General features: G+C 48.1%; 8 protein-coding genes across 8 annotated transcripts; 4 read left to right on the plus strand and 4 right to left on the minus strand.

The window, feature by feature from the left end:
- Window positions 1-1072: 1072 nt before the first annotated feature.
- PGRI_032260 (Zn(II)2Cys6 transcription factor) lies at window positions 1073-4375 on the plus strand (the record flags this gene model as incomplete). The annotated part of the gene is made up of 3 exons (XM_040790939.1): window positions 1073-1188; window positions 1256-1305; window positions 1350-4375. 3 exons carry the CDS (start codon window positions 1073-1075, stop codon window positions 4373-4375), a joined length of 3192 nt encoding a protein of 1063 aa, XP_040647892.1.
- Window positions 4376-4882: 507 nt separating this feature from the next.
- Window positions 4883-7204, plus strand: PGRI_032270 (uncharacterized protein; the record flags this gene model as incomplete). The annotated part of the gene is made up of 1 exon (XM_040790940.1): window positions 4883-7204. The coding sequence occupies one exon, from the start codon at window positions 4883-4885 to the stop codon at window positions 7202-7204; it is 2322 nt and encodes a 773-aa protein (XP_040647893.1).
- Window positions 7205-7844: 640 nt separating this feature from the next.
- Window positions 7845-8511, minus strand: PGRI_032280 (RNA recognition motif domain-containing protein; the record flags this gene model as incomplete). Its single annotated transcript, XM_040790941.1, has 4 exons — window positions 7845-8052; window positions 8200-8306; window positions 8365-8437; window positions 8492-8511. 4 exons carry the CDS (start codon window positions 8509-8511, stop codon window positions 7845-7847), a joined length of 408 nt encoding a protein of 135 aa, XP_040647894.1.
- A 592-nt stretch (window positions 8512-9103) lies between these two features.
- On the plus strand, window positions 9104-9474 carry PGRI_032290 (thioredoxin family protein; the record flags this gene model as incomplete). The annotated part of the gene is made up of 2 exons (XM_040790942.1): window positions 9104-9126; window positions 9177-9474. 2 exons carry the CDS (start codon window positions 9104-9106, stop codon window positions 9472-9474), a joined length of 321 nt encoding a protein of 106 aa, XP_040647895.1.
- Window positions 9475-9887: 413 nt separating this feature from the next.
- PGRI_032300 (multicopper oxidase) lies at window positions 9888-11657 on the minus strand (the record flags this gene model as incomplete). The annotated part of the gene is made up of 3 exons (XM_040790943.1): window positions 9888-10944; window positions 11017-11494; window positions 11552-11657. 3 exons carry the CDS (start codon window positions 11655-11657, stop codon window positions 9888-9890), a joined length of 1641 nt encoding a protein of 546 aa, XP_040647896.1.
- Window positions 11658-12904: 1247 nt separating this feature from the next.
- On the minus strand, window positions 12905-15475 carry PGRI_032310 (putative homeobox and C2H2 transcription factor; the record flags this gene model as incomplete). The annotated part of the gene is made up of 1 exon (XM_040790944.1): window positions 12905-15475. The coding sequence occupies one exon, from the start codon at window positions 15473-15475 to the stop codon at window positions 12905-12907; it is 2571 nt and encodes an 856-aa protein (XP_040647897.1).
- A 2325-nt stretch (window positions 15476-17800) lies between these two features.
- PGRI_032320 (Major facilitator superfamily domain, general substrate transporter) lies at window positions 17801-19208 on the plus strand (the record flags this gene model as incomplete). The annotated part of the gene is made up of 5 exons (XM_040790945.1): window positions 17801-17880; window positions 17938-18056; window positions 18109-18201; window positions 18475-18518; window positions 18579-19208. 5 exons carry the CDS (start codon window positions 17801-17803, stop codon window positions 19206-19208), a joined length of 966 nt encoding a protein of 321 aa, XP_040647898.1.
- A 571-nt stretch (window positions 19209-19779) lies between these two features.
- On the minus strand, window positions 19780-20971 carry PGRI_032330 (NADAR family protein; the record flags this gene model as incomplete). The annotated part of the gene is made up of 2 exons (XM_040790946.1): window positions 19780-20043; window positions 20102-20971. The coding sequence occupies 2 exons, from the start codon at window positions 20969-20971 to the stop codon at window positions 19780-19782; spliced, it is 1134 nt and encodes a 377-aa protein (XP_040647899.1).
- Window positions 20972-21534: the final 563 nt, after the last annotated feature.

The following is a 21534-nucleotide window of genomic DNA, read 5'->3' on the forward strand; positions in this document are numbered from 1 at the left end:
AAATATATAAAGGCGAAAGAACTGGGTACTCTGTAATGCATATTTTCGTATTCGACAATTTTCTAAGAATCCCAGAAACTCCGAAAATGACAGAGTCTAAGAAAGATATTAAAAAGTGGAAAAATATAGGCCGGTTAAAAGCACCTGTTCACCTGACCTGGAAACCGCCGATGTGGACCCTTTCTGTAAATACTTGTATTTTCCATTCTTTTCAGTGATTATTTCCCAAACAGGGAACCCCCTAAGCCAGGGCTCCAGATAAGCTTAAATATAGATATGGAGTACATGAAGGATCAATATCAAGCATTTTAAATATCTAGTTCATATTGCAGTTTGTGAATATGATACAAATTCCCATATCTGAAAACGTGGGGGAGAGTGAAATACATAAACCCACTCTCCCCCATAGATGCTCCATATGTCCCAAAGTCTGGACTCTACATACTCGGAGTTGATGCGAATTTCAATATCCTATCCTAATTCTATTAGAAATTATTTCTTCTTTTTTTTTGGTTTGTATATCTGTATTTGCTATGTAATATGTACATGTACATTATATATATAAGTACTTTTTTTTATACTATTTCTATAAACAATTACTATATGATATATACACAATCTTGGCAGGATCGCCCCAGACATCCCATGACCGATTGTGTCTCCTAAACGGGAATGGTGTGGCTCTGTTTTCGGCGTAGCGGTCAAGGGGGGGAAACTGAGATGTTTTCGATCAGAACATTACCTTACACAAATACATCGTGAGATTTCCAAAGATTCTGGAAATGTAAAATGTGCCCTTGGAGTGGCGTAGTACAAGCGAGGGCAATCACGAGGGCTTATCGACTCCCCTCTTCCATAACTTTTTCTCCCTTGAACCACTTCACACTTTTGTGATCCCCTGGCCCCCCGTTCATTTCTCGCATCCCTCATGAAGTTTTCGCCATATCACACTTTCCATTCATTTCGACCCTGAACCTTAAAATCTAAAGCTCCGCGCCGAGAACCCGCCGACTGAAGCTAGGAGTGTGCAGGTACCCAATGGGTCGAGGTCACGGATAATAATTGGCTCGCCATGAGCCCCCCTTCTCCCAAGAAGAAGAATGGCGGCAATCCTTCTGCTCCCAGACAAATCCGCTTCGTCGCAACCGATGGGCAGCCGCAAACCAAGCGCCGTCGCGTTAATGCCGCGTATGTGGACAAATATTGGGGATAATTTTGTCGGCCAAGATGCTGACGTCACTTTCGTTTTGTATAGTTGTTTAACATGTCGCCGGCGCAAGATTCGGTGTTCTGGTGAACAACCAGGTAGGATGCACAGAGTGTCTCGATTGCGGATATGCTGCTAACAGGGTATATGTGGGAAGTGTGTAAGACTTGCTCCGACTACAAGCATGTCTGCCTTGGATATACGGAATCGACCGCACACCTGCGAACGCAGTCCGACTCCGCATCTCGAGCGCCGCCGCGCTTTTCCGCTCCGAATGAATTGACAAGCCATGGCACTTCCCGAGCAGTCGAAAGCAGCTCCCCCGAACCAGTGCCAATAACGATGCCCAAGCCACCCGTGGATAAGTCCACCAAGACAAAACCGCCCGTATCAAAGGATACATCCTCTTTTGGAGATAATTCTTCACTTGTGAAGGAATTAGATACACAAACCGTTGGGGACAGTCCAGCGAGTGGTCGTACCTCTGTGAGCTCAGCGAGTCGCACGCATGTCCCGTATTTTCGTTACTTTGGCCCCACCGCGATTGTACCGGGGTTTAAGCAAATGGTTGTGCAAGTTCGAGGTTCTCGCAGGAGTAACCCATCCATGTCCTCAGACTCCCCCTCTCCTCTTCGGAGCCCTAAACCGTCCGATATCCCTACAAGACCCCTGACCACTGCCGCGGATAATCGAGACAGTCGCGATGCAAATATCCCATTTTATGATCGAGATGATACGCTTCCAGTCTCGAATCTTGTATCCCATTTGTGCGAACTCTTCTTTGCTCACTTGGGCTGCAGTTTTCCCTTCCTACAACGAGAAAGATTTCTTCAGGACCTTCAAGAGAAAAAGGTTGACACCATGTTGGTAGATGCAGTGTGTTCGTTAGCTGCGAGATTCTCAATACACCCTTCACTTAGTCCTCCGCAGGCTCCTCCTATCGATCGCTCGCAACCCATACTCGACGACAAAAAGTGGGATCGTGGTCTGCCCTTTGGTCATCGTGCGATGAGCGCTCTTGTGGATTCATTGCCATGCCCAACTCTCTCTGCCGTCCAAGCCTGTTTGTTGCTGGCTTATGAACAGTTCGGATCAAATCATGACAGTGGACTCTGGATGTACCTTGGAATATCAATTCGCATGGCGCAGGACCTTGGGTTGCAGAAGTTCCAAGGTCTCAAACATAATTACGGCCGGACCGGCGTCACACCGAGTGAAGTGATGACAGGTCACGCCGGGAAATTAAGGGAGGAACAATATGATGATCTTGATGTGCATCTGACACCAATGGCTAACCCGCAGCCTTTGGTTGAGGAACGTGCCCGGGAGCGCGAACGGGTAGACTCATTCTGGAGTATCTTTTTCCTAGATCGAGTCATCTCTTCGGGCACTGGGAGACCAGTGACACTGCGCGATGAGGATATTGAACTCTGTTTCCCTCTTCAGTCTGAATCCCAGCTACCAAATGGGTGGCCCGCGCCGTTCCCACCACTTATTCGGATCATTCATCTGTACGGCCGAGTGACCGACCTTATCAATGGCATCCAGGATGTCAAGCTCGTCACGCCGGATACGTTAAAGATGTTGGCTGGGATGGAAAGCGATCTAACCGGCATCTATCAACGCTTGTCCCCAAGACTTCATTTCAACGCAGCCAATTTTCAAGCTTATGTCAAAGCCAAGGAGGGAACCAATTTCATTCTTCTCCATTTTTGGTTTCATACTCTCATTGTTCTCCTTCACCAACCAACATTGTTGAACTCGTTTGGTGGATCAATACAACATCTCTATCCGAATAGTCGTGAGTTGTCGATGTCATCTGCCAAAACTATTGCCGATATCCTATCCTTCTCGGAGCTTGTGGATGGAAAGAGCTTCATTGGCAACCCCTTCACTAGTCAGCCGATGTACATTGCGGCGTGCGCGTTCCTCATGGAAAGTGCGTACTATGCATCCCCATCCTCGGGGGCTGGGTCAACCCCACCCCGGCCATTGTTGGCGAATCAATCTAGTGGGTTTGTTATGCCCACTATGGAATCCTCAAACGGGACAGAGCGGAAGTCTACGGCAAAGCATATTCTGCTTGCTTCTGCCGCTAGAGAGAATTACCAGCGATGCTATAAGGCTTTGAAAGCACTCAACGCGTACTGGGAAGGCACTGGGTATATTTTGACAGTGCTTGATCAGAAGGCCAAGGGTATTGTGGATCCCCTCCTTTACGCTGTGGAGGATATAGAAAACTTTGCAGGTACCGCCCCAGGTCCACCTCTTGGACCAGGAGCTTGGCGTGCGGGCAAGGCACCGGTGGACTCTAGTTGTGATCTAGAAAGACCAGCCGGGGTCGCAGATATCTCATCTGATGGAAAATGGTCTCCACACATTGACCCAAGTCAAGGTTTGTTGGATCCATCATCCATGACAAACATACCACTAATATCTTCTGCCTCGACAGCTATCGGATGGGCACTCACTGGGGCAACAAATTCTTCACAGCCCAACCTGAGTCTACTCTATCAGATGTCTACGACCGAGGCCGAGTCTCCGTCCAATCGACCAACATACTCGTCGCAGTACAGCCACAGCTACCCAGTCCTACCAACAAATGCGGACCAAGGGCCAAGCTCTTCATATTCACAATCTATTGCACCAGCCAGGGCCCACGAAGAAATGACGCCCTCGCTCACGACAGCAAATGCTAAATACTCTAATGTTCAATCAAGAACAATTAGCAGCGACCCCTCTTATTACATGGGCATGAATCCAACGTATCCCGAATCAAACACGCGAACAACACGCCCCGTACAGACATCACAATCAACTTTCCCCGGGATGCTATCATCTGGGCTACCAACTTCACATATGGGTACACAGCCCTCCGCCTATAGTTACTCGATACCCCAAACGACAACAGGACACCAGACTAGAAACCAAATGGGGTCTCGCGACCCAGGTGCCGATCTCCAGCCGACCATTGATGATGCCAACGGGATGATGATCGGGAGTCACGAGGTCGATATGAACTCCATCCACCAGCAGGACTCTTTCCCGTTCGCTAACGGCGAAATCCTTCCGTGGCTAGAATACCTCCCTCAAGATGTTCTGAGTTTCTTCGGCGACCATCAAAATTATCCGCTTATGAGCCCTGACGATGTGTCACGGCCCCCATAATGTTTGATATACCATTCTTCTATCGTACATATTTATATATATTTTTTGGCGGTTTGCATTTGCCTGTGTTCCAGCGACTGGCTTCTGCTTTTGTTTATATATTACGGACCGAGATATGCTTTTTTGGCGTCCGGTTGGATGATATCCTTGGCTTACACTAGATTTTTGGTTATGTTCAAACTAGCGGCATGACTTGGGGTTTTCAAACATATCTAGATGACTGGTTATCAACTTGAATATACTGAAAATAAGTATTGATTCTGAGATCCCAGCTAAGTCAATATCTCAATACGATGTACTCGAGTACTGTGGCTTGATGATCGACAATGTCAGTTCGGTTGCCCGGCACAACGGGGGCGGTGAGAGACTTGTCAACACACTGTTGAGTTGTCTTGGATTCCACGTTGACACAAAGGGAGGAGGCGGAAATCTGGTTTCATAACGTTTCTATATCTTTGTTTTTGCACAGAAAACCCAGAACGCAGACTACCATCATATGATAATCCCATGGCGCGGTTAAATGACGACAGTCAACAAGACGTCGATTGCACAGAGATCCTAAGCCCGAAACCATTTACCCCTCCAGGAAAAGACTTCCTTGTATCCTCCCTCGAGTCCAGCAACGAGACATATACCGCCGATAATACACAGATGTCCTCCGCCCAAGAATATGAATACAACTCTTCCTCCTCCTCCACTCGCCATTCAACAAGTGACGTCTTCGGCCGTGAAATGGACGATGAACTAGACCAATTGAAATCCAGAGCATCGAGTCGCTCATCACTATCCTCAACCCCAGCCTCCGTCCTCATTCACCCAGTCGACAGAATGAAACAAATGCCAGACATGGACATACACGAAAAGATAGGCGGTTACAGAGTAGAAGAGTCCGAAGCTAGCTTCGGCGACTTCAACGATATCCCCGCTAATGTCCGCACCATCCGCCAGCGCGAAGCCGCATTCCGGAAACCGAGTTCGGTCAGGGCAATGCAGATGCACACAGAAGACGAAGCTGACGATGACGACTATCTAACGCCCCCGCGCCGACGGCCAGGCCTCCGGTCACGGTCACCTGGCCCTTCGCCATTGAGGCGCTCACCGTATTATTCGCCAAATGCACCAAAGCAACCGAAGCCCAGGAAGGAGGCTCCGCTCGTGCTACTGCATTGCACCCTCCTCCCGCCGTCCATCCCAGTACCTGGGGCATCGGACCCTAGAAACCAGCATATCCTGGAAGACGAGCTACCGGCAGAATACTGGAAGCGCTGGCGGCGGCTCCAAGACCGTGTTGGATCTGGCGTGCTGCGCGATCGTGGCGTGCTAATCTCGCACCCAGAGGATCTGTATGACATTCTAGAGGAGCGGCTGCTGGAGAGTCTCGAGCTGCAGCGACCACGCCTGCAAAATGGGCACTTCGTGGGTCTAGAGGACCATAGCTCTACCTCTGAATCAGAGGGGGACTTTTCGGACATCGAAGAGAGCGAGACAGACGGTGAGCAGGGCGACGAGTGTCCCGACTGCGGGACCCATGTACGGCACGGAGATAGTAACCGCAAATGGGAGATTCGGGTGTTTGCTGCGAACGGATTGATGCGCGCTGGGGCGTGGGCTGCTGCGTGGCGCGATATGGAAAAGGTTGATGTGGAGGTTGGGCTTTGGTTGCCTTCTGATGTGCGCCGTGGACTGGAGAGGAGGCTTGCGGAGGAGCAGATGGCCGTTGTGGAGCAGGCCCAGAGCCAGATGCCGCCAATGCAGATGCAGATGCAGATGTCGCCGCTGGTTCATGGTGGGCATCAGGTATCACCCGAGATTCTGCAGTCGCCTAGACAGAGCCATGCACGTATGATCAGTGATGTGGGATCTTTCCAGTCTGATGATATGACGTTCAGACAGGTCTCCCCTGAAGCTGAAGCTCGGCTCGACCATGCGTCTGAGCTTGGACGGGAGAAGAAGGAACACGAAGTTGCTCTATCGACTCTCTTGGTCAATTATATCCGCATTCTGGCGGCTGACAGGCGAAATATTGCCCTTCTTATTCTCAGCGCTCTTGTAGCTTTTCTTGCTATCGGTTCTCGTTGGCAGCAAGTCCCCGTCTACTCCAATCTTGATTCTTTTTCGCATACCTTGTCGAATGATGTTCTGCCGTCTTCGACTATGCCGAGCTTGAGCGTCGCCCCCTCTCCGTCTCCTATCGATATAGGGGGCTCAGCCAGTGAGAACGATGCACTGGTCCTGAGCTCAGTTGACTCGGTCCCGGCTGAGTTCGTGGCTGCTAGTGAGAGAGAGGTGATTTTAACCTCTGAGATAGTGGAGCCTGCTTCTCTGACAATTGACTCTCCTAATTCTTCTCAGCCGACAGAGACTACAGCCTCGCCCCAGCTGGCGGAGACATCTCAGGCTCAGACTAAGGAAGTAGAATCCTTTTCTTTGTCTGCTCTCCCCGTTGAATCTCCCATTGTGTCTTTGGAGCCCACGGAGTCTATACGGACTATAGAACCTCAAATAGAGGGCGACATACACGATTCTTTGGATGACACTGTGGACTCTCTCGCTGCACCTTCAGGGCCCTCTCCTTCTTTAACCGACTACGATATATCTCCCACCCCATCAGAAATGTCTGCCGACAATGAGCAGCCCCAGCTTGAGCGTGAAGCAAAACAACCTTTGGATGACACCGTGGACTCTCCTATTATGTCTTCAGAGCCATTTTCTTCCCCCACAGACTCCATCGACCCTCCCGTTCTGTTAAATATAGCGACGGGGACTGCAGAGCCTGATAGCCAAGGCGAAAACGAAGAGCAGTATGAAGCACACGAGAAAACAGATTGATTCCGGGAAAGTAAACATTACTTTCCCAGTCTCACGACCACGACTGGAACGATATCAGGCGAAATGTTTTAGGATTATGATCTTTACAATGTTTTTCCATATACGTTTTGCTAATTTAGCCATAGCCCTTATAGTTTTATCCTGTTTATATTAGCGAGCCTTTGCTCTTTCATGTGTATAGACACGGACGTTGAAACAATGCCAAGCCCCTAGAGTTTGATATCTCCACTTCGCCCCATCTGGGGGTTCTGGAGGTCCGGTTATGGATCTCCAATTAGACCTCGGGATATTAAACACATTCGATTACGCCTTTATAGATATTCATACTTACCTAGATAGTATATTATTTCAGTTTAGCATTATAGCACATCCATCAAAGCCCCGAGACAAATGCGGGGCAACCCACATTTTTTACCTACGTTGTACCCGCTGTAGATCAGGAACAGGAACTGAAGGCTCGATATTATTTATTATCGATTAAAGGTAAGGTTAGTTGAACGAGTTCGAATTTGTAATGGGCATGTTCAAGTGACATCTCACTGGCCCAGCGAATTTATCCCTCAACCCAGCATAAGTCACAACCTTCGGAAAAAAAGTGCTAATCACGTCCAGACCTTCATAAGCTTCGTGATAGGAACATCTAGTAACCACCCTGGCCGCCACCGTAGCCGCCCTGGCCACCGTAACCCTGACCACCGCCGTAGCCGCCCTGACCACCACCGTAGCCACCTTGGCCACCGTAGCCACCCTGGCTGCCGCCACGGTAACCACCGCCGCCGAAGCCGCCGCGACCACCACCGGGAGCACGCTCAGTAGCCTTGTCAACGCGGATCTGGCGACCATCGAACCTGAAAGAAAGGGTGATTGTGAGCACATATTCTGTTTATAGGGAGGAAAAGGACACATTCACGTTACGCTGGAACAGACACGGGCTGCTCATTCCAGCACAAGCTTGTCGCCTAAAGAGGAAATATAAAAAGGGTGAATTTGCTTACTCCTGGTTGTTCATGGCGTTCATAGCGGCAGTAGCCTCATCATCGGTGGAGAAACGGACGAAACCGAAACCACGGCTGCGGCCAGTATCACGGTCCTTAACGACAGTCTAGGGAAGAAAGGTATCAGAAAATGAAATGAGTCGAAGTAAAAAAAAAGTCACTTACAGCATCCTCAACAACGCCGAATTCCTCGAAACGCTGGCGCAGACTGTTGTCGTCTGTGTTCCAGGAAAGACCGCTAGAGAATGAGATTAGCAAGCGCATGGGTGATTCCAGTTAGGGTCAATCTTACCCAATGAAAAGCTTCGACATTTTGATGGAAATGGGTGGAGAGAGATCAAGGGAGGGGGGGGAGGGAAAGGGTGTTAAGTGTGAAGAGGGGCACAGCCGAGCCTGATCTTAAATACAACCCGGGACGGAACAACATCACCCCACAGATTCCTGGTTTTTCAGGCTCTTGGAATTATTACTATTTTTTTTTTTTTTGAAAATTCGAAATAGTTATTTGATGTGATGTGTTTTATGTTGGAGATATTAGAGATATTAGATAGTGTGTAGATATGTGATATACTTGTTTGGGTAATATGTTTATAGATGTTAGTGGACCCATATCCCCACGCTGTCGATGACCTAAATTCATTTTAACTATAGTTTACTATAGTTAACTATGTAAAGCACATAGTTAACTATGTAATTAAGTAGTTTAGTACATAAAATATAAAAATAAGCTTAAATAACGTATGATAAAACTAAATTTAGAAACTTGGAAAAAAAAAAAACTTACTCTCATGAGGTCACTACATCACCCCACCCTTGGAATCAGTCTATATAAATCCCTTTTTCCACACTCCTACACTCCTACACTTCCACACTCCTACACATCTACATATCTACAATTCCAAATATGCCTATCAATGAAATCACTAGGTAAAAATACCCCCTCTCTCCCTTGCATGCAAAACTAACACATACCATAGCAAAGCCGACTTCCTAGAGAAGATCCTCGGTTCCAAAGATGCCGTTATCCTTGACTGTTACGCCGAATGGTGCCCATCTTGCAAAACAATTGCACCTAAATTTGAAGATTTGAGCAACACATATACCCAGGTCAAATTCTACAAGGTGGATATTGATAAGGTTGAGGAGGTCGCACTGGAATTAGGTGTGCGAACTATGCCTACATTCATGCTGTTCAAGGACGGAGAAAAAATTACCGAAGTTGTTGGGGCTCATTTGTCTGTCATTGAGCAGGGGATCAAAACCCATCTTCTTTAAATGAGGGTCCATGGTCCCTCCCCATGGTCTTTTCTTTTCTTTTCTATTTTTCTTATCCATTGAGTTCTTGCGCGGAATACCTGCCTCCAGCCATTTGATGCGGTCACTTTCTAATTAGAGCATGTTATCGATCAGACAGCTTTGCATCTGATTTTGTTTTTAATGGAGACAGCATTTATATCAAATCTGCCTTAAAGGAACCTTACTCTCAATTATAATTTTATTTTCGTTAGTGCGGCCATGCAAATATTGCTGAAATATTGGGCATTCTCCTGTGTACACCCACGCAATACATTGTGCAACATAGAAGAAAGTATCACATCACCCCAAAAAGACAATAATAGAACTGTAACCTATATACTCCTTCAAGATTGTTCCCAATTATACCCTCCTTTCATATCATATACATTCCACTAAACCCCAGAATCAATCAGATAAGCCGGTGGGATAGTAGGCCAAACATCCACCCCATCCAACATCGCTAACACCATCCCCCCACTTTGATGAACCTGAATATGACAATGCATCAGAAATGCACCAGGATTAACAACATGATATCTAATAACTGTCCAAGATGGACTCGTGATAGTTGGCAGTGTAGGGAAGGTATCACGATACTGCGGCGTCTGGAGATTAAAGTTGCCAGGAATATCCTGTACAGCATCTGCCACTGAATCCCAACTGAAAGTACCATTCCCTTGACCAATAATGAAATGTTTATTCGAGTGTTTGTGGATCGGATGCCGGGGTTGCAGAAGGGTATCTGATTGGAGAACCAAGTCGATCCAGGTATTATTTTTCGTCCTGATGATCAAGTCTTGAGGAATGGAGTTCTGGTTGAAGAGCAAGGGCTGTGCTTCCTCTAGCTCGAGACCGTAGCTGGTATTACCGAGTCTCCAGCGGAAGGCGGTGCCGACTTGGTCGATATTCAGAAAGAAGGTTTGTGCTATATTATTTGAAGGAACGAGCGCCGGGAATGGGACGACCTGATTCTCATCTAGGAATACAGTGTCTGGCGAGGCCGGTTGGTTGTTGATTGCTATCCACGGGTTGGATGGGCGTGTTAGCCTGGGCGCGCCGTAATATCGCATTATTGCGGTCGTGTTGAGGATCTGGTTTATGCTGGCGCTGACCATACGCACGGCGTAGTCTCCCGCCGGCTGAGTGAGGGGGATTAGAACCGAGTAGCGGTTTGAGTTCGGGATGGTGACTGCGTTAACCTTTCGGGGCTGAATGTATCGTCCGTCTATGGCGTATACCCACATATCGTGCTCGTCAATTGAGAAGGTGAGTTCTAGAAGGCCCGCTGTACTGGTGAGATCCCAACTGGCGTATTTAAGGGCTGCGTTGACATTGAAGATTTCTTGAGGGCCTTGGGATGGTACGCAGCCTTCGAACATGGTTTGGGGGATGGCAGCGTAGTTGTGAGGGAAATTGAATACTGTTTCGGTGATATTGGGAGGGAAGCATCTAGTGATGAAGTTAGTCTATTGACCGGGTTTATCGGGATAGTATAGGACCATGACGGATAAATCTACTCACGCCATATCTGTTAATCTTAGATCATCACCCAGGCTGGTTTTCTGATCGGGTGTTGTCAGAGCGTCAATTTCCGCACGTGGCAGGCAGGTGATAGATCCTTTTCCATTAATGAGCAAAGCATTGGCACAAAATCCATCTGTACCAGAGGCTATCTCGGCAGCCCAGACCTCTTCCGACGTGAGGACACGCCACTCCGAAAGCAAGACGGGACAGGTTACGCTCTCTGCGAGGACCATAGCCCTCAGATGAGCGGGATCGGTTGTGATAAGACCAAACGGCTTTTCCACCGAGGGGGCCGGGGTAATATAGACTGGTCCATAGAGTCCATCTTCGAGAGAGCCACGGTGATGCGCATGATACCAGTAGGCCCCGTAATCGGTTGCAGTCCATCTATACAGGAAAGAAGTGTTTGGCTTGATGGATCTCTGCGAGACACCTGGGACTCCATCAGACCAAGGAGTTCCTAGCTGTTCAATGCCTAGATGTGAAGTTAGTATGTGTATGCTAAATAAGCTGAAGCTATCCAAGGGCCTACCATGGAAGTGTATAGTTGCATTGAACGGGCACCGGTTATTAACGAGGAACTGCACATTGTCACCCTGGTTGATCCGCAAAGGGGGACCAGGGAACTGGCCGTTCATCGAAATCACTGGCCTAGTCACTCCCGCGACGGTTCTTTCCGACCACGTCAAGGTAATTGGAAAGAACACTGTAGCTGCAGCTGCCCATTGGACGAGGCATAGAAGCCAGAGGGACATCCTTCTTTGAGGGAACTTCATACCTAACGATGACAGTAGATTGTCAATCTGTACTGAATTGAATTGCCTACCTTTGGTACATACTTTTCACGGGAGTTCTACCCTTTATATGGTCATACGGGGACTTGTAGGGTGAGGATATCCGTCTCAATCTCACCTAGGCAGCTTTCATGCAGGTGTATCGTATTAGATGCAAGATTTCCATGGGAGCCTTTTGCACTTGAGCTCGTAAAGGCGCAAAAGCAAAGGGATAGTCTGTCCATACTTTTATCGGGAACCAATCTAGTCTGTCGGGGAATAGGCAGAAGGGTAATTCTGATTAGCTCGGGATTCTGTTATTTGAAGCAAGGGACTTCATTGGGAACAGCAGGGCGAGTACGAGCGAATGATGGACACACAGTTCAAGATACTCATTCCCATCTCGGAGATGGTAGCCCCGAAAAGTAGCTTGGCGGTGGTGTAGGGATAAACCTCGGAGGAAGCTGTTGGCACCTGCTTATGTGTAGGCTTACATACTCTAAGCCAGCCCCAAGACAAGGAACCCTCTTAGACTCGGCACGTTACCGAGATGGTGTATCCGGGACGAATGGTGCATGCTGGGGCGCAAAGCTTCCATGGCCATGGGAGTGACCGACTTAGATCAGAGGTCGGTACTCTGCATGTCATAGAAGGAGCGATCAATGCTACTGGTCCGATCAGAGAACTGCCGGTCTCAGTCGTCATCGGACTGTGAGTCAAGCAGCCACAAGTCAGGTTTCATGGAAGAAGGGTCGGCGGAAACTTCAATCTCAGACTTAGCATGGACGCCACGTGCTGATAAATGAATCGAGATACGCAATTTCCAGGATGAATCGAAAGAATCGGATGAGGGAGATATACGAGGCAGCTAGGGGGGCGTTGGATTCCAAATCAAACTACTCAAAAATGAGGTGTGGAAGCCGCCTGAATGATTAAGATCTAAAACAAAAAAGGATACGTGAAAAACGCCAATTTATTTGTAGTGTTGTCGAAAATATGATTAGCTCCTAAATATACGCTATGAAACAAGGACTATTCCAACAATTTCGTAAAATTTCTTTTCCTTGCCATGTATAACGCTGCCTGAGGCAAGTGAATAGCCATCACAAGCATTAGAAATCGCCATTACCAAAGTACCCTGGCATATCATCATGGGTAGCATCCGATGCAGAAGGGTGGCCTGTTTTGGAATTGAAAATAGCAACCGGATCTGACGCAGGCACTTCACCCATAAGAGAAGGCGACATGGGCTGACCAAGTAAGCCTCTGTTTGGCCATCCTTGCTCTTTGGGGCTTTTTTGGCCATCGGCACCATCTAGACGCAAGCCTCCCAAATCATCAGGGTTTATTTCGCTGTAGCTGTCATTCAATCGCTGTAGGAATTCTGGGTCAAATCCCATTTGTACCAGCGGGTCAGCTGGGCCTTCTCCCCGCACAGACGCAGTAGTCGGCAGGCTGCTAGTCCAATCCGTAGAGTAGGATGGATCTGCGCCAGCTGACATCATTCCTGCACTACCAGCGTAACTGCCTGATAAACTCCCCGGCCTGCTGGGCCCAGCAGAAGAAAAGCCAGTGCTGGGAAAACCGTGGCTGCGAAGACTAGGGCTAGAGACTGCAGGGCTGTGTATTGGGGCGCCTTGACATACTGTTCGCGCTAGCACATTGATCTCCCGGGGTGCAGCTCGCAGGCCGCCATTGATAGCGAATGGGGGTTGCATGCCCAGGTCAGCAAATTGGATGTTGTCATTGTGCACGGGGGTTTGTAGTCCACAGTCACGCTTGAGGACACCCAGCCAAACAATATTATCTGCGCAGGTCTGGTTCCAAGGATCGTCACACCCATAGATAACACGGCGAGCTTCTGCTTGTATCATCTGATCTGATGGAACAAGGCCTTGTGCCTTTTGGTTATTGATGTATTTAGTGAGTTCGACAGAAAGCCGATGGTAACAATTGACATCAGTAGGAACGGGAAGACAAAGTTTGGTGCCATCTCCCTTGGAATGTTCAGTGGCCCATGGATCAGGGGACCGCCATTCATAGTCAATCATGTATGGGGGAATGGCGTTCTCGACGCGAGATTGAATCTGCGGGTCAAAGCCCCAGTCCCCTTGCCATTGGGCCATGGCGGCTCCATTTTTGAAATGACTGGCTAGATGATCCACTCGATCTTTCCATGTCTGGAAGGTGGAGCCACAGAACCCACAGCGGGATTTGATATCTGTATTGCTGCTTTGCCATTTCTCCATGCAGGGTTGGAACTTGGCATTGTGCATCAAGCGGAGGTGTTGGTTGAGATGATCCTTCCGGTAAAATGTTCTCTCTTGCACTGTCTTCTCTTGGCAACTGATGAAGTTATGAGTTTCTAGGTGTTCATCGTCTGGGTTAGCTGCCAAGCAGAAGACACAAAGAGGTATACCGTTTTGTTCAATTGCACCGCCGTGGGGGGAGCATGTCCATTTGTCCAAGACTAGATGTATGGACTTCTCGTGCCGCTGCCAGTCATACTTGGTAGGGAAGGAGTCGGTACAGAAAGTACATTGGAAAGGACGAGCAGATTTGGCCTTTGAGTGGGCCAGGGTATTGACAGGTACTGAGACCTTGCGGCGGCGGCGACGTTCTTTGCGATCCATTGAGCCGAAGGAAAGAGAGGATCGATGAGAGAAGGCAGAAGCAAAAGAGAGATCAGAAACAGATGAATCCAAACTACTGGCAGATGCGGTGCACAGTTTATGTTCAGAGCTGGCATGGCTTGACTCATTGTTACTAGACCCAGGGCGACGGGGCCTCACGTGACTTGATGGGGCTCGGGGAAGACGCGAGGGATCAAAAGGAGGATTGGCGAGGGCACGGGTAATATCGCTGATTGTAGCCGGTTCGTTTTCGGGGGGAGAGTACTTCCAACGCTCAAGAGGCGTCATGAGAGATACGTTGACGGATTGCTTCATGGGGATGTCCACCGCTCCTGGAACGGGAGAACTGCTTCCAGGCGACGAACGAACTTTGCCGCGTCGCCTGGCATTGGCGAACCAACTAGCAATTTGCGTCCGAGTTAGACCAGTGTCTTGCTTCAGTTCATCTTTCTCTTGTTCGGTAGGATATGGGTTCTCGTTGTGGTCTCTTAGCCAGCCCTTCAGAATGCTGATCGCCTTGCGCGAGAATCGAGCACCATTTTTTTGAGAACGTGAATCTGGGTCATTGGGATATGCGTTGTACGAAACTGATTTGAGGGCTTTTTTCCCTGTCAGACTACCTATAGGAACGTGGGCATTCTCCGACACGCTATGTAGTGTCTGGAGGAACTTGCCCGGTGTTTTGGCATGAGTGAAACTGCATTCACGATAAAGAGAGATACAGCAAGTACAGCCATAGTTCAATGTGCCGCGCTTTGCAACAAAACAGTCCAGTCCCATTCGCCGGCAAAAATCGCACGGGTCCTGGGCCCGGAACATGGGGTAAACTCCGTCGGGGTCGACGGGGTCAGTGACTTGTCCGACATTCACTTCAGACTGCTCCGGTACCGGGTCATTGGAGAACTCCAATGTCTGATCATGAATCAGCGAGTTGAAGTTTGCTGCCTGTTCTTCGGCATCATCGAGTTCAATATCAATCGAACCGATGTCATCGTCTTGTTGGTTTGAGCCATGGGCAGAGGAGGCGCCTTCGAAATCAAAATATTCCATATTATGAACGATTTCAATGGTAAAAGCCTGTCCATAGAACAGCAGGACCAAGAGAATAATACGAGAAAGGACACGGTGGAAATTAGGGAGAAGAGTCGGTCAGATGAGAATTGACCGAGACAAGCTTGGTCCGGGGTAGAAAGATGGGTGAATAATCGATTTGGGTGGATCTCCGTGACCTTGGAATTGGAGGTGGGCACCATTCAGCTGGGATTTTCGGTGACTCGGCATGGACCGCTCGAAGCGCAAACCCCGTGTGGCTTTTTTTCACGATAAGCATCATAGGAATTTTGGGAAGCACATGCTCTTTTACTCCGTATCCACTATATAACTTAAAGTGGCAGGAATTTCGTTCGAGGAAGTCCAGAAGTGTTTCAAGTGGATGGAAATTCAAATGGATCAGAAATGGACGCCCTTCGAATGACAAGGCTAAACCTATTTAGGTTAAGCTCATATCAAATGTGGGGGGTATTGCCAAGCCTTTATGATTCATCTTTCTCTCTTCGCGATATCGGACGTTGATTTTTTATTATTTATATATCTGTGTAAGAAATATAACTCAATACGAGATCACGAAGTCGATAGTATATGTCAGCCGGAATTACACTTTCCCCGTGCTTTTTAACGAGGGTTTGATTCCTTAGCCAAGTGATTGATACACCAGAGGGAAATCAGAGTTTCCATGTCGTAAGTTCGTCTACATCCTTGGGTTTTGAAGAGGGAATGGCAAGACCCCAGAGTTTCCAGATACGATGCATGGGAACCCGGTCCGCCTCTGTATGGGGATTTTGTTCGTGGCGAAGCGAGCAGATTCTCTTCGGCCAGCCCGCTTCCATCACTTTTCTGGAATCGACGAACCACCTATCCATATAGTTAGCGAGCAAGTCTGTGTCAGCATTGAAGGGACACACAGCTTCGAGGAGGTAGGATTCCACACAAGATGGTCGACCCAGGGTTCGTGGGGTAAACAATTCAGCTCCGCCAGCGTAGAGTAAGTCTTGTCGAACTCATCGCGAGTTTTGTTTCGTTCCGCACGCTCGAACTTTCCATGTAAACCTGAAAAAAATACCATCGTCGCCTTGGAGTTTCTCCTTGATCCCGGGGATGGGGGGTATCATCGTGGCATGTACCTCGTGGAAGCACTTTAGGGCGTTGACTTCATTATGTGAACAGAGAGCGGCTTGGCGACATCGAACTTCAAGAGGTTCGAATTCGGTAGATGGATGTGGAACCTACATATATACTCGCATGTATGCCGTTGGACCATAGTCCTGCTGAAGGCAGAGTGTTGCCTCGACTATTGATGGACCAGACTCGAGATCCCATTCCTCTCGCTGATAGTTGTGCTGGAACTGTTTTTCTTGGATTGACCATGTGCTGCATGTTGGCTTTTCAGAGAGGACTGTTGAGTCCGGATCGAGTTTGGCGCGGGGAAAGCAACCTATTGAAGCCATGGCTGATATGGAAGATGAAAACAAGCACGAGGCGGGAGAGTTGGAAGAGAGAAGATGATGAAGAGTGCCGGAGAGGAGCCTTCGGCACACCGGAACCTACTCTCGTGATCCTCCCCATTGGCCCAGAATTCCTACTGAAGTTCGATTTCTAAAGGTTGTTTGCTTTCCTATTGAGCCCTAATCCTGGGGTTTCATTGGCCCAGTCGCCTTCCAGGTACCCAAGTGATCATTAAGTAATGTGCCCTGCTGCAACTTTCCGAAGTATGAATTTGCGAAACTGCATTGCGATCACCCATCACTTGATGAGCCGACCAGAGGAGTTCCGAACATTGGTTTTGGATGACGGGAAACTAGCTACGGTGTGCTCTATTTCAATAGGCTATATTTAGAGTTGAATGTTGATTACTCGGCCAAATGCTTAATTCCAAGCAAAGGTTATACTTAGAAAAGCCCATTTCACAAAGTATCACAGAGTAGTTTGGGAATGCATAGAAGATTATTGAATACTAACATAATATCTCTCGTAGACAAATATTAAGACTTTTAGAAATATAGTTCCAACCTTGGAAGCCCTACTCGGTCAAGATCTAGTTCCTTCACTCTATCCTATTTACTCTTCTAGCCCCAAACTAAAACCCCAACACCCAGTATTATAAAAATCCTACATAATTTCGCATGATTGTCTAGGTATCAATGTAGAATCCTTTTAATATAAAATACGACCCACATTTGGTGGGGCCGTTTTTCCAAAGATAAGGCTTTTTGGAATTTTCAACCTCACCTGTACAACATATGCACTCCGTTCTAGCATTTCATATTACTCAAATTTCCTGAGTCTTAATACCTCAACTCTATATTTGGACCCTTGAAAATGCACATCGAAAAAGAGTGTAATTCACCTCGCGCAGATTTAGACCCTGACCAATACCCCGAAAGAGGTTTGAAGGCATGGTCTGTGGTTCTTGGGGCTTGGTGTGCTATGATTCCTTCTATGGGACTTTTGAACAGCCTGGGAGCTCTGCAACCTTGGACAAGTACCCACCAACTCAAGGATTATTCGGAGTCAAGTATCGGCTGGATCTATGGAACATATACATTTTTCCTTTTCTTAGGAGGTGCACAATTTGGTAAGAGCCTTCTCGCCATCTCAAACCCAGTCTGAACTAATTAACACTTCAGGTGCAATCCTTGATTCCCACGGACCTCTCTATGTGGTGCTCCCGGGCTCTATCGGGATAGTACTTTCATTAATATTTCTAAGCTTCAGTCAGGGTATGTTCCTAACCTCTACTTATTTCTTCCCCATTGCAATACCTTAATACACTCAACTCGAAAAAGAGATACGGTCTAATTGTCAACAAGAATATTATCAGATATTTTTGTCATTCAGCGTCCTTGGCGGGATATCAGCTAGCACATTATTCACGCCTCCCCTGGCGGCTGTTGGCCATTGGTTCAATGTTCGACGTGGTTGGGCAACCGGGGTGGCTTGTACAGCTGGGGGCGTTGGGGGTTGCATATTTCCCTTGATAATCCTTTTTGTAGCTCCTCGCATCGGTTTTGCGTGGGCAATTCGCATAATTGCTCTGGTATGTGCAGTGTTGTGTTCAATTGCATGTCTCACGGTCCGAACCAGACTTCCTCCCAAGAAAGCAGTCGCCTCCCTCGATTTCAAGGCTCTCAAAGATATCAAATACGCATCTGCGACGTTGAGTGTCTTCTTTGCTGAATTCGCGGCTTTCATTCCAATCACATACATCACGTCCTACACGCTTCATGCCGGCTTCGATGAACAGATGTCATATGCGATTCTTGTCTTTCTTAATCTTGGTGCTGTATTCGGACGCTTCCTACCAGGACTGGTGGCTGATCACTTGGGTCGGTTCAACGTCATGATTGTGAATTGCTTGATGTGTTCCCTATTCACCTTCATCCTTTGGCTTTTAGGGGATCTAGTTGAGCCTGACAGCTTGGGGATTGTCATTAGCTACGCTATACTGTTTGGTTTCTGGAGTGGGTCGGCCATCAGTATTGCACCAGTCTGCATTTCTCAGGTCTGTGAAATCCAAGATTATGGAAAAAGAGTTGGAACTACATGGACGCTGGTCAGCTTTGGTACCCTCATCGCTCTCCCTATTGCAGGCGCAATTCAACAGCACAACGATGGGGAGTACTATGGGCTGATTATTTTCGGGGGTGTTCTTTATATTTCATCCACAATTGCCTTCGTCATCTCTCGTGGAATTTGCAAAGGGTGGGCTTGGGGAATCAAATTTTAGAACGGTTCTACATATATACCTTACGTATAGAGGTCACTTTCAATTACCACTTTAGGACGGCGAAGACGAAACACCCAATTCCCTCTTAATCCTAAGCTTTTAACCTATGTAGTCAATATTAGGTAGGGTGATCAAATTTTCTTAATACGGAGAGGTAACTTGATACCTTTTAGTTGCTAACTTGTGACTACTGCTAGATGAAAGGATTGGCGGAGCGCTGTTAACTATCGACATTGAAACATGCTATTTAAGATTATGTCTAGGGGTTCCTATACGTTTCCAAACTTAATACCTCTATATTTAGCACTCTCTCGTCGTTGAAGTTAAGGGCTTCCTGAATTACATGGTCATTTCGATATGAATTCCAAATGATGGTTCTGCAATCTGCTGGCTGTGCAATTACGGGTTCGTCACATCTCCTACCGGCCTTAAACGCCTCCATGTGGCCCATCAAGACCGATTCAGTATTCATGACCTTCTGTGGGCTCTCCACCACGCATGTGTAGCAGGTCATGTAGATGATTAATTCGCCTCCGTAGGAGAAGGCGAACCTTTACTCCTGACGGCTGCACTACCCGACCGCGTTGATGTTGGCGAAGGAAGATGTGTAGTTGGTCTGACGTCCCATGCAGACGACAGACATGAACTTGCTGTTGCGCCCGGCGTACTTCGTGATGACGCTCCTAACGGTGGACATGTAGATGGCTCCACTTGCGAACTTGTTAGTCTCCACGATCGTCTTCGGGGGTTGGGTTAGATGCCGCAACATCTCGCCTGGATGTATTCGAAGCCCAGGGTCCAGGTCATCTTCAGGGGGTAGTTGTAGATCGGACAGCTGCCCAGTCGTGGACCAACATCCCGTTCGAGTCCTTGAAGCCATGCATCCTGCTGACTGTGCAGCTGCTTATATCCAGCAACGCAAGCACATCAGGGTGGATGATCATGTAGGGTGTCTTGCTCAGGATCATCTCTGAGTTCACAAGCGTCTTCGTTTCCGAGGGCAGAAGTTCCATTATGATCGCGAGGGTGTTGCGATCCACAATTCCAGTTGACAGCACGTGGGTCTTCATACAGTCGCTGCAGGTCGTGATCATGAGGCTGGCTTCACTGCGAATATTATTCCCGGTAGAAGGAGTTATCGCAGTCGTAGAGATGCAGCGATAGCAGATAGCAACAACGGGTATATCTACTGGTACCCTCGATCTCATACCGGTCGGCATCCTTGTCAACACGTCCCTGACCATGGATCTAACCGACATCAAACTCCTCCCCAACCTGTTCTGGCCCCATCTTCCGACATTCTCCATCGCATGCGCCGAGTCAAACCCGATCCCCCAGACCCTGTCGGTTGGACTAGCCTCTATGATCAGACTGTCAGCTGTACCTAGAAGGATCTCCATGAGGTGGGCGTCCTGCGTGAATTTGCAGTAGTTGGCGTTGATCACCACGTTCATGTTCCTGGACTCCCAGATATCTGGGTCGAAGTTTGCAACCATTCTTCCCATCGACTTGTGCTTTCTTGGGGAAGCTGAGGATGAGCAGAGGATTCTCTCTGACATCCTAGTGTCGCCAAACATCAAGGCCTTCTTGTACATCATGTACTGCTCTGCTGTTGAGAACTTCTCATCATCGCACACGAACTCGGATCTGTGCCACTGGCTGAACTCGCCGAAGTGCGAGGTGACCTTCCAGAAGAAAATCGGGTTTTTGATCATGGCTCTATTGGCCTCGTGGTCTTCGATATGTTGCTGGAATGTATCCATCTTCGTGTTCGTGGATCGCGGTTGGATTCCGCGTTTAATAAGATTGCGTGACTGGTTCTTTTCGAAGCTGATAATTGACTTGGACGCTAAGCTAGAGGAACTTGCAGTAGGGACTATCAGTGACGGCAACATCGCCGGGGGTCTGGTCGGGACACGTGCGGACCGTCACAATCTCTATCACGTGTGCGCAACGCCTGTCTGATTTTATGAAATTGGAAATGAGGAAGTTAACGCTTGTGTAGCCCAGGCTCAACACGACTCAGCGATTGTCCATCTTCCAATGCACCGTGTGACCCATATCCATCTCCTAGATCTCGCCTTCACCATATTTTGAACGGTAGACTTGTAGCTGTCGCTAGCCATATGCATAACAGTGACCGAATTTGCCCCATATACACTAGCTAGTGTACACCATTGCGCAGGTAGATGGAGTCAGCTTTATAACATCCGCGAAGCCCATAAAGCTCAGCCCAACCCAACCTACTAATGGATTGGGGTTTGGGGCCTATCCTCGGGCCCACTGGTGGGCTATGGGCCCGGGGTGAAAGTCCACTGGGGGTTTA

The sequence above is a fragment of the Penicillium griseofulvum genome, assembly GCF_001561935.1.
Source record: "Penicillium griseofulvum strain PG3 chromosome Unknown contig_80, whole genome shotgun sequence".
Classification (NCBI taxonomy): domain Eukaryota; kingdom Fungi; phylum Ascomycota; class Eurotiomycetes; order Eurotiales; family Aspergillaceae; genus Penicillium; species Penicillium griseofulvum.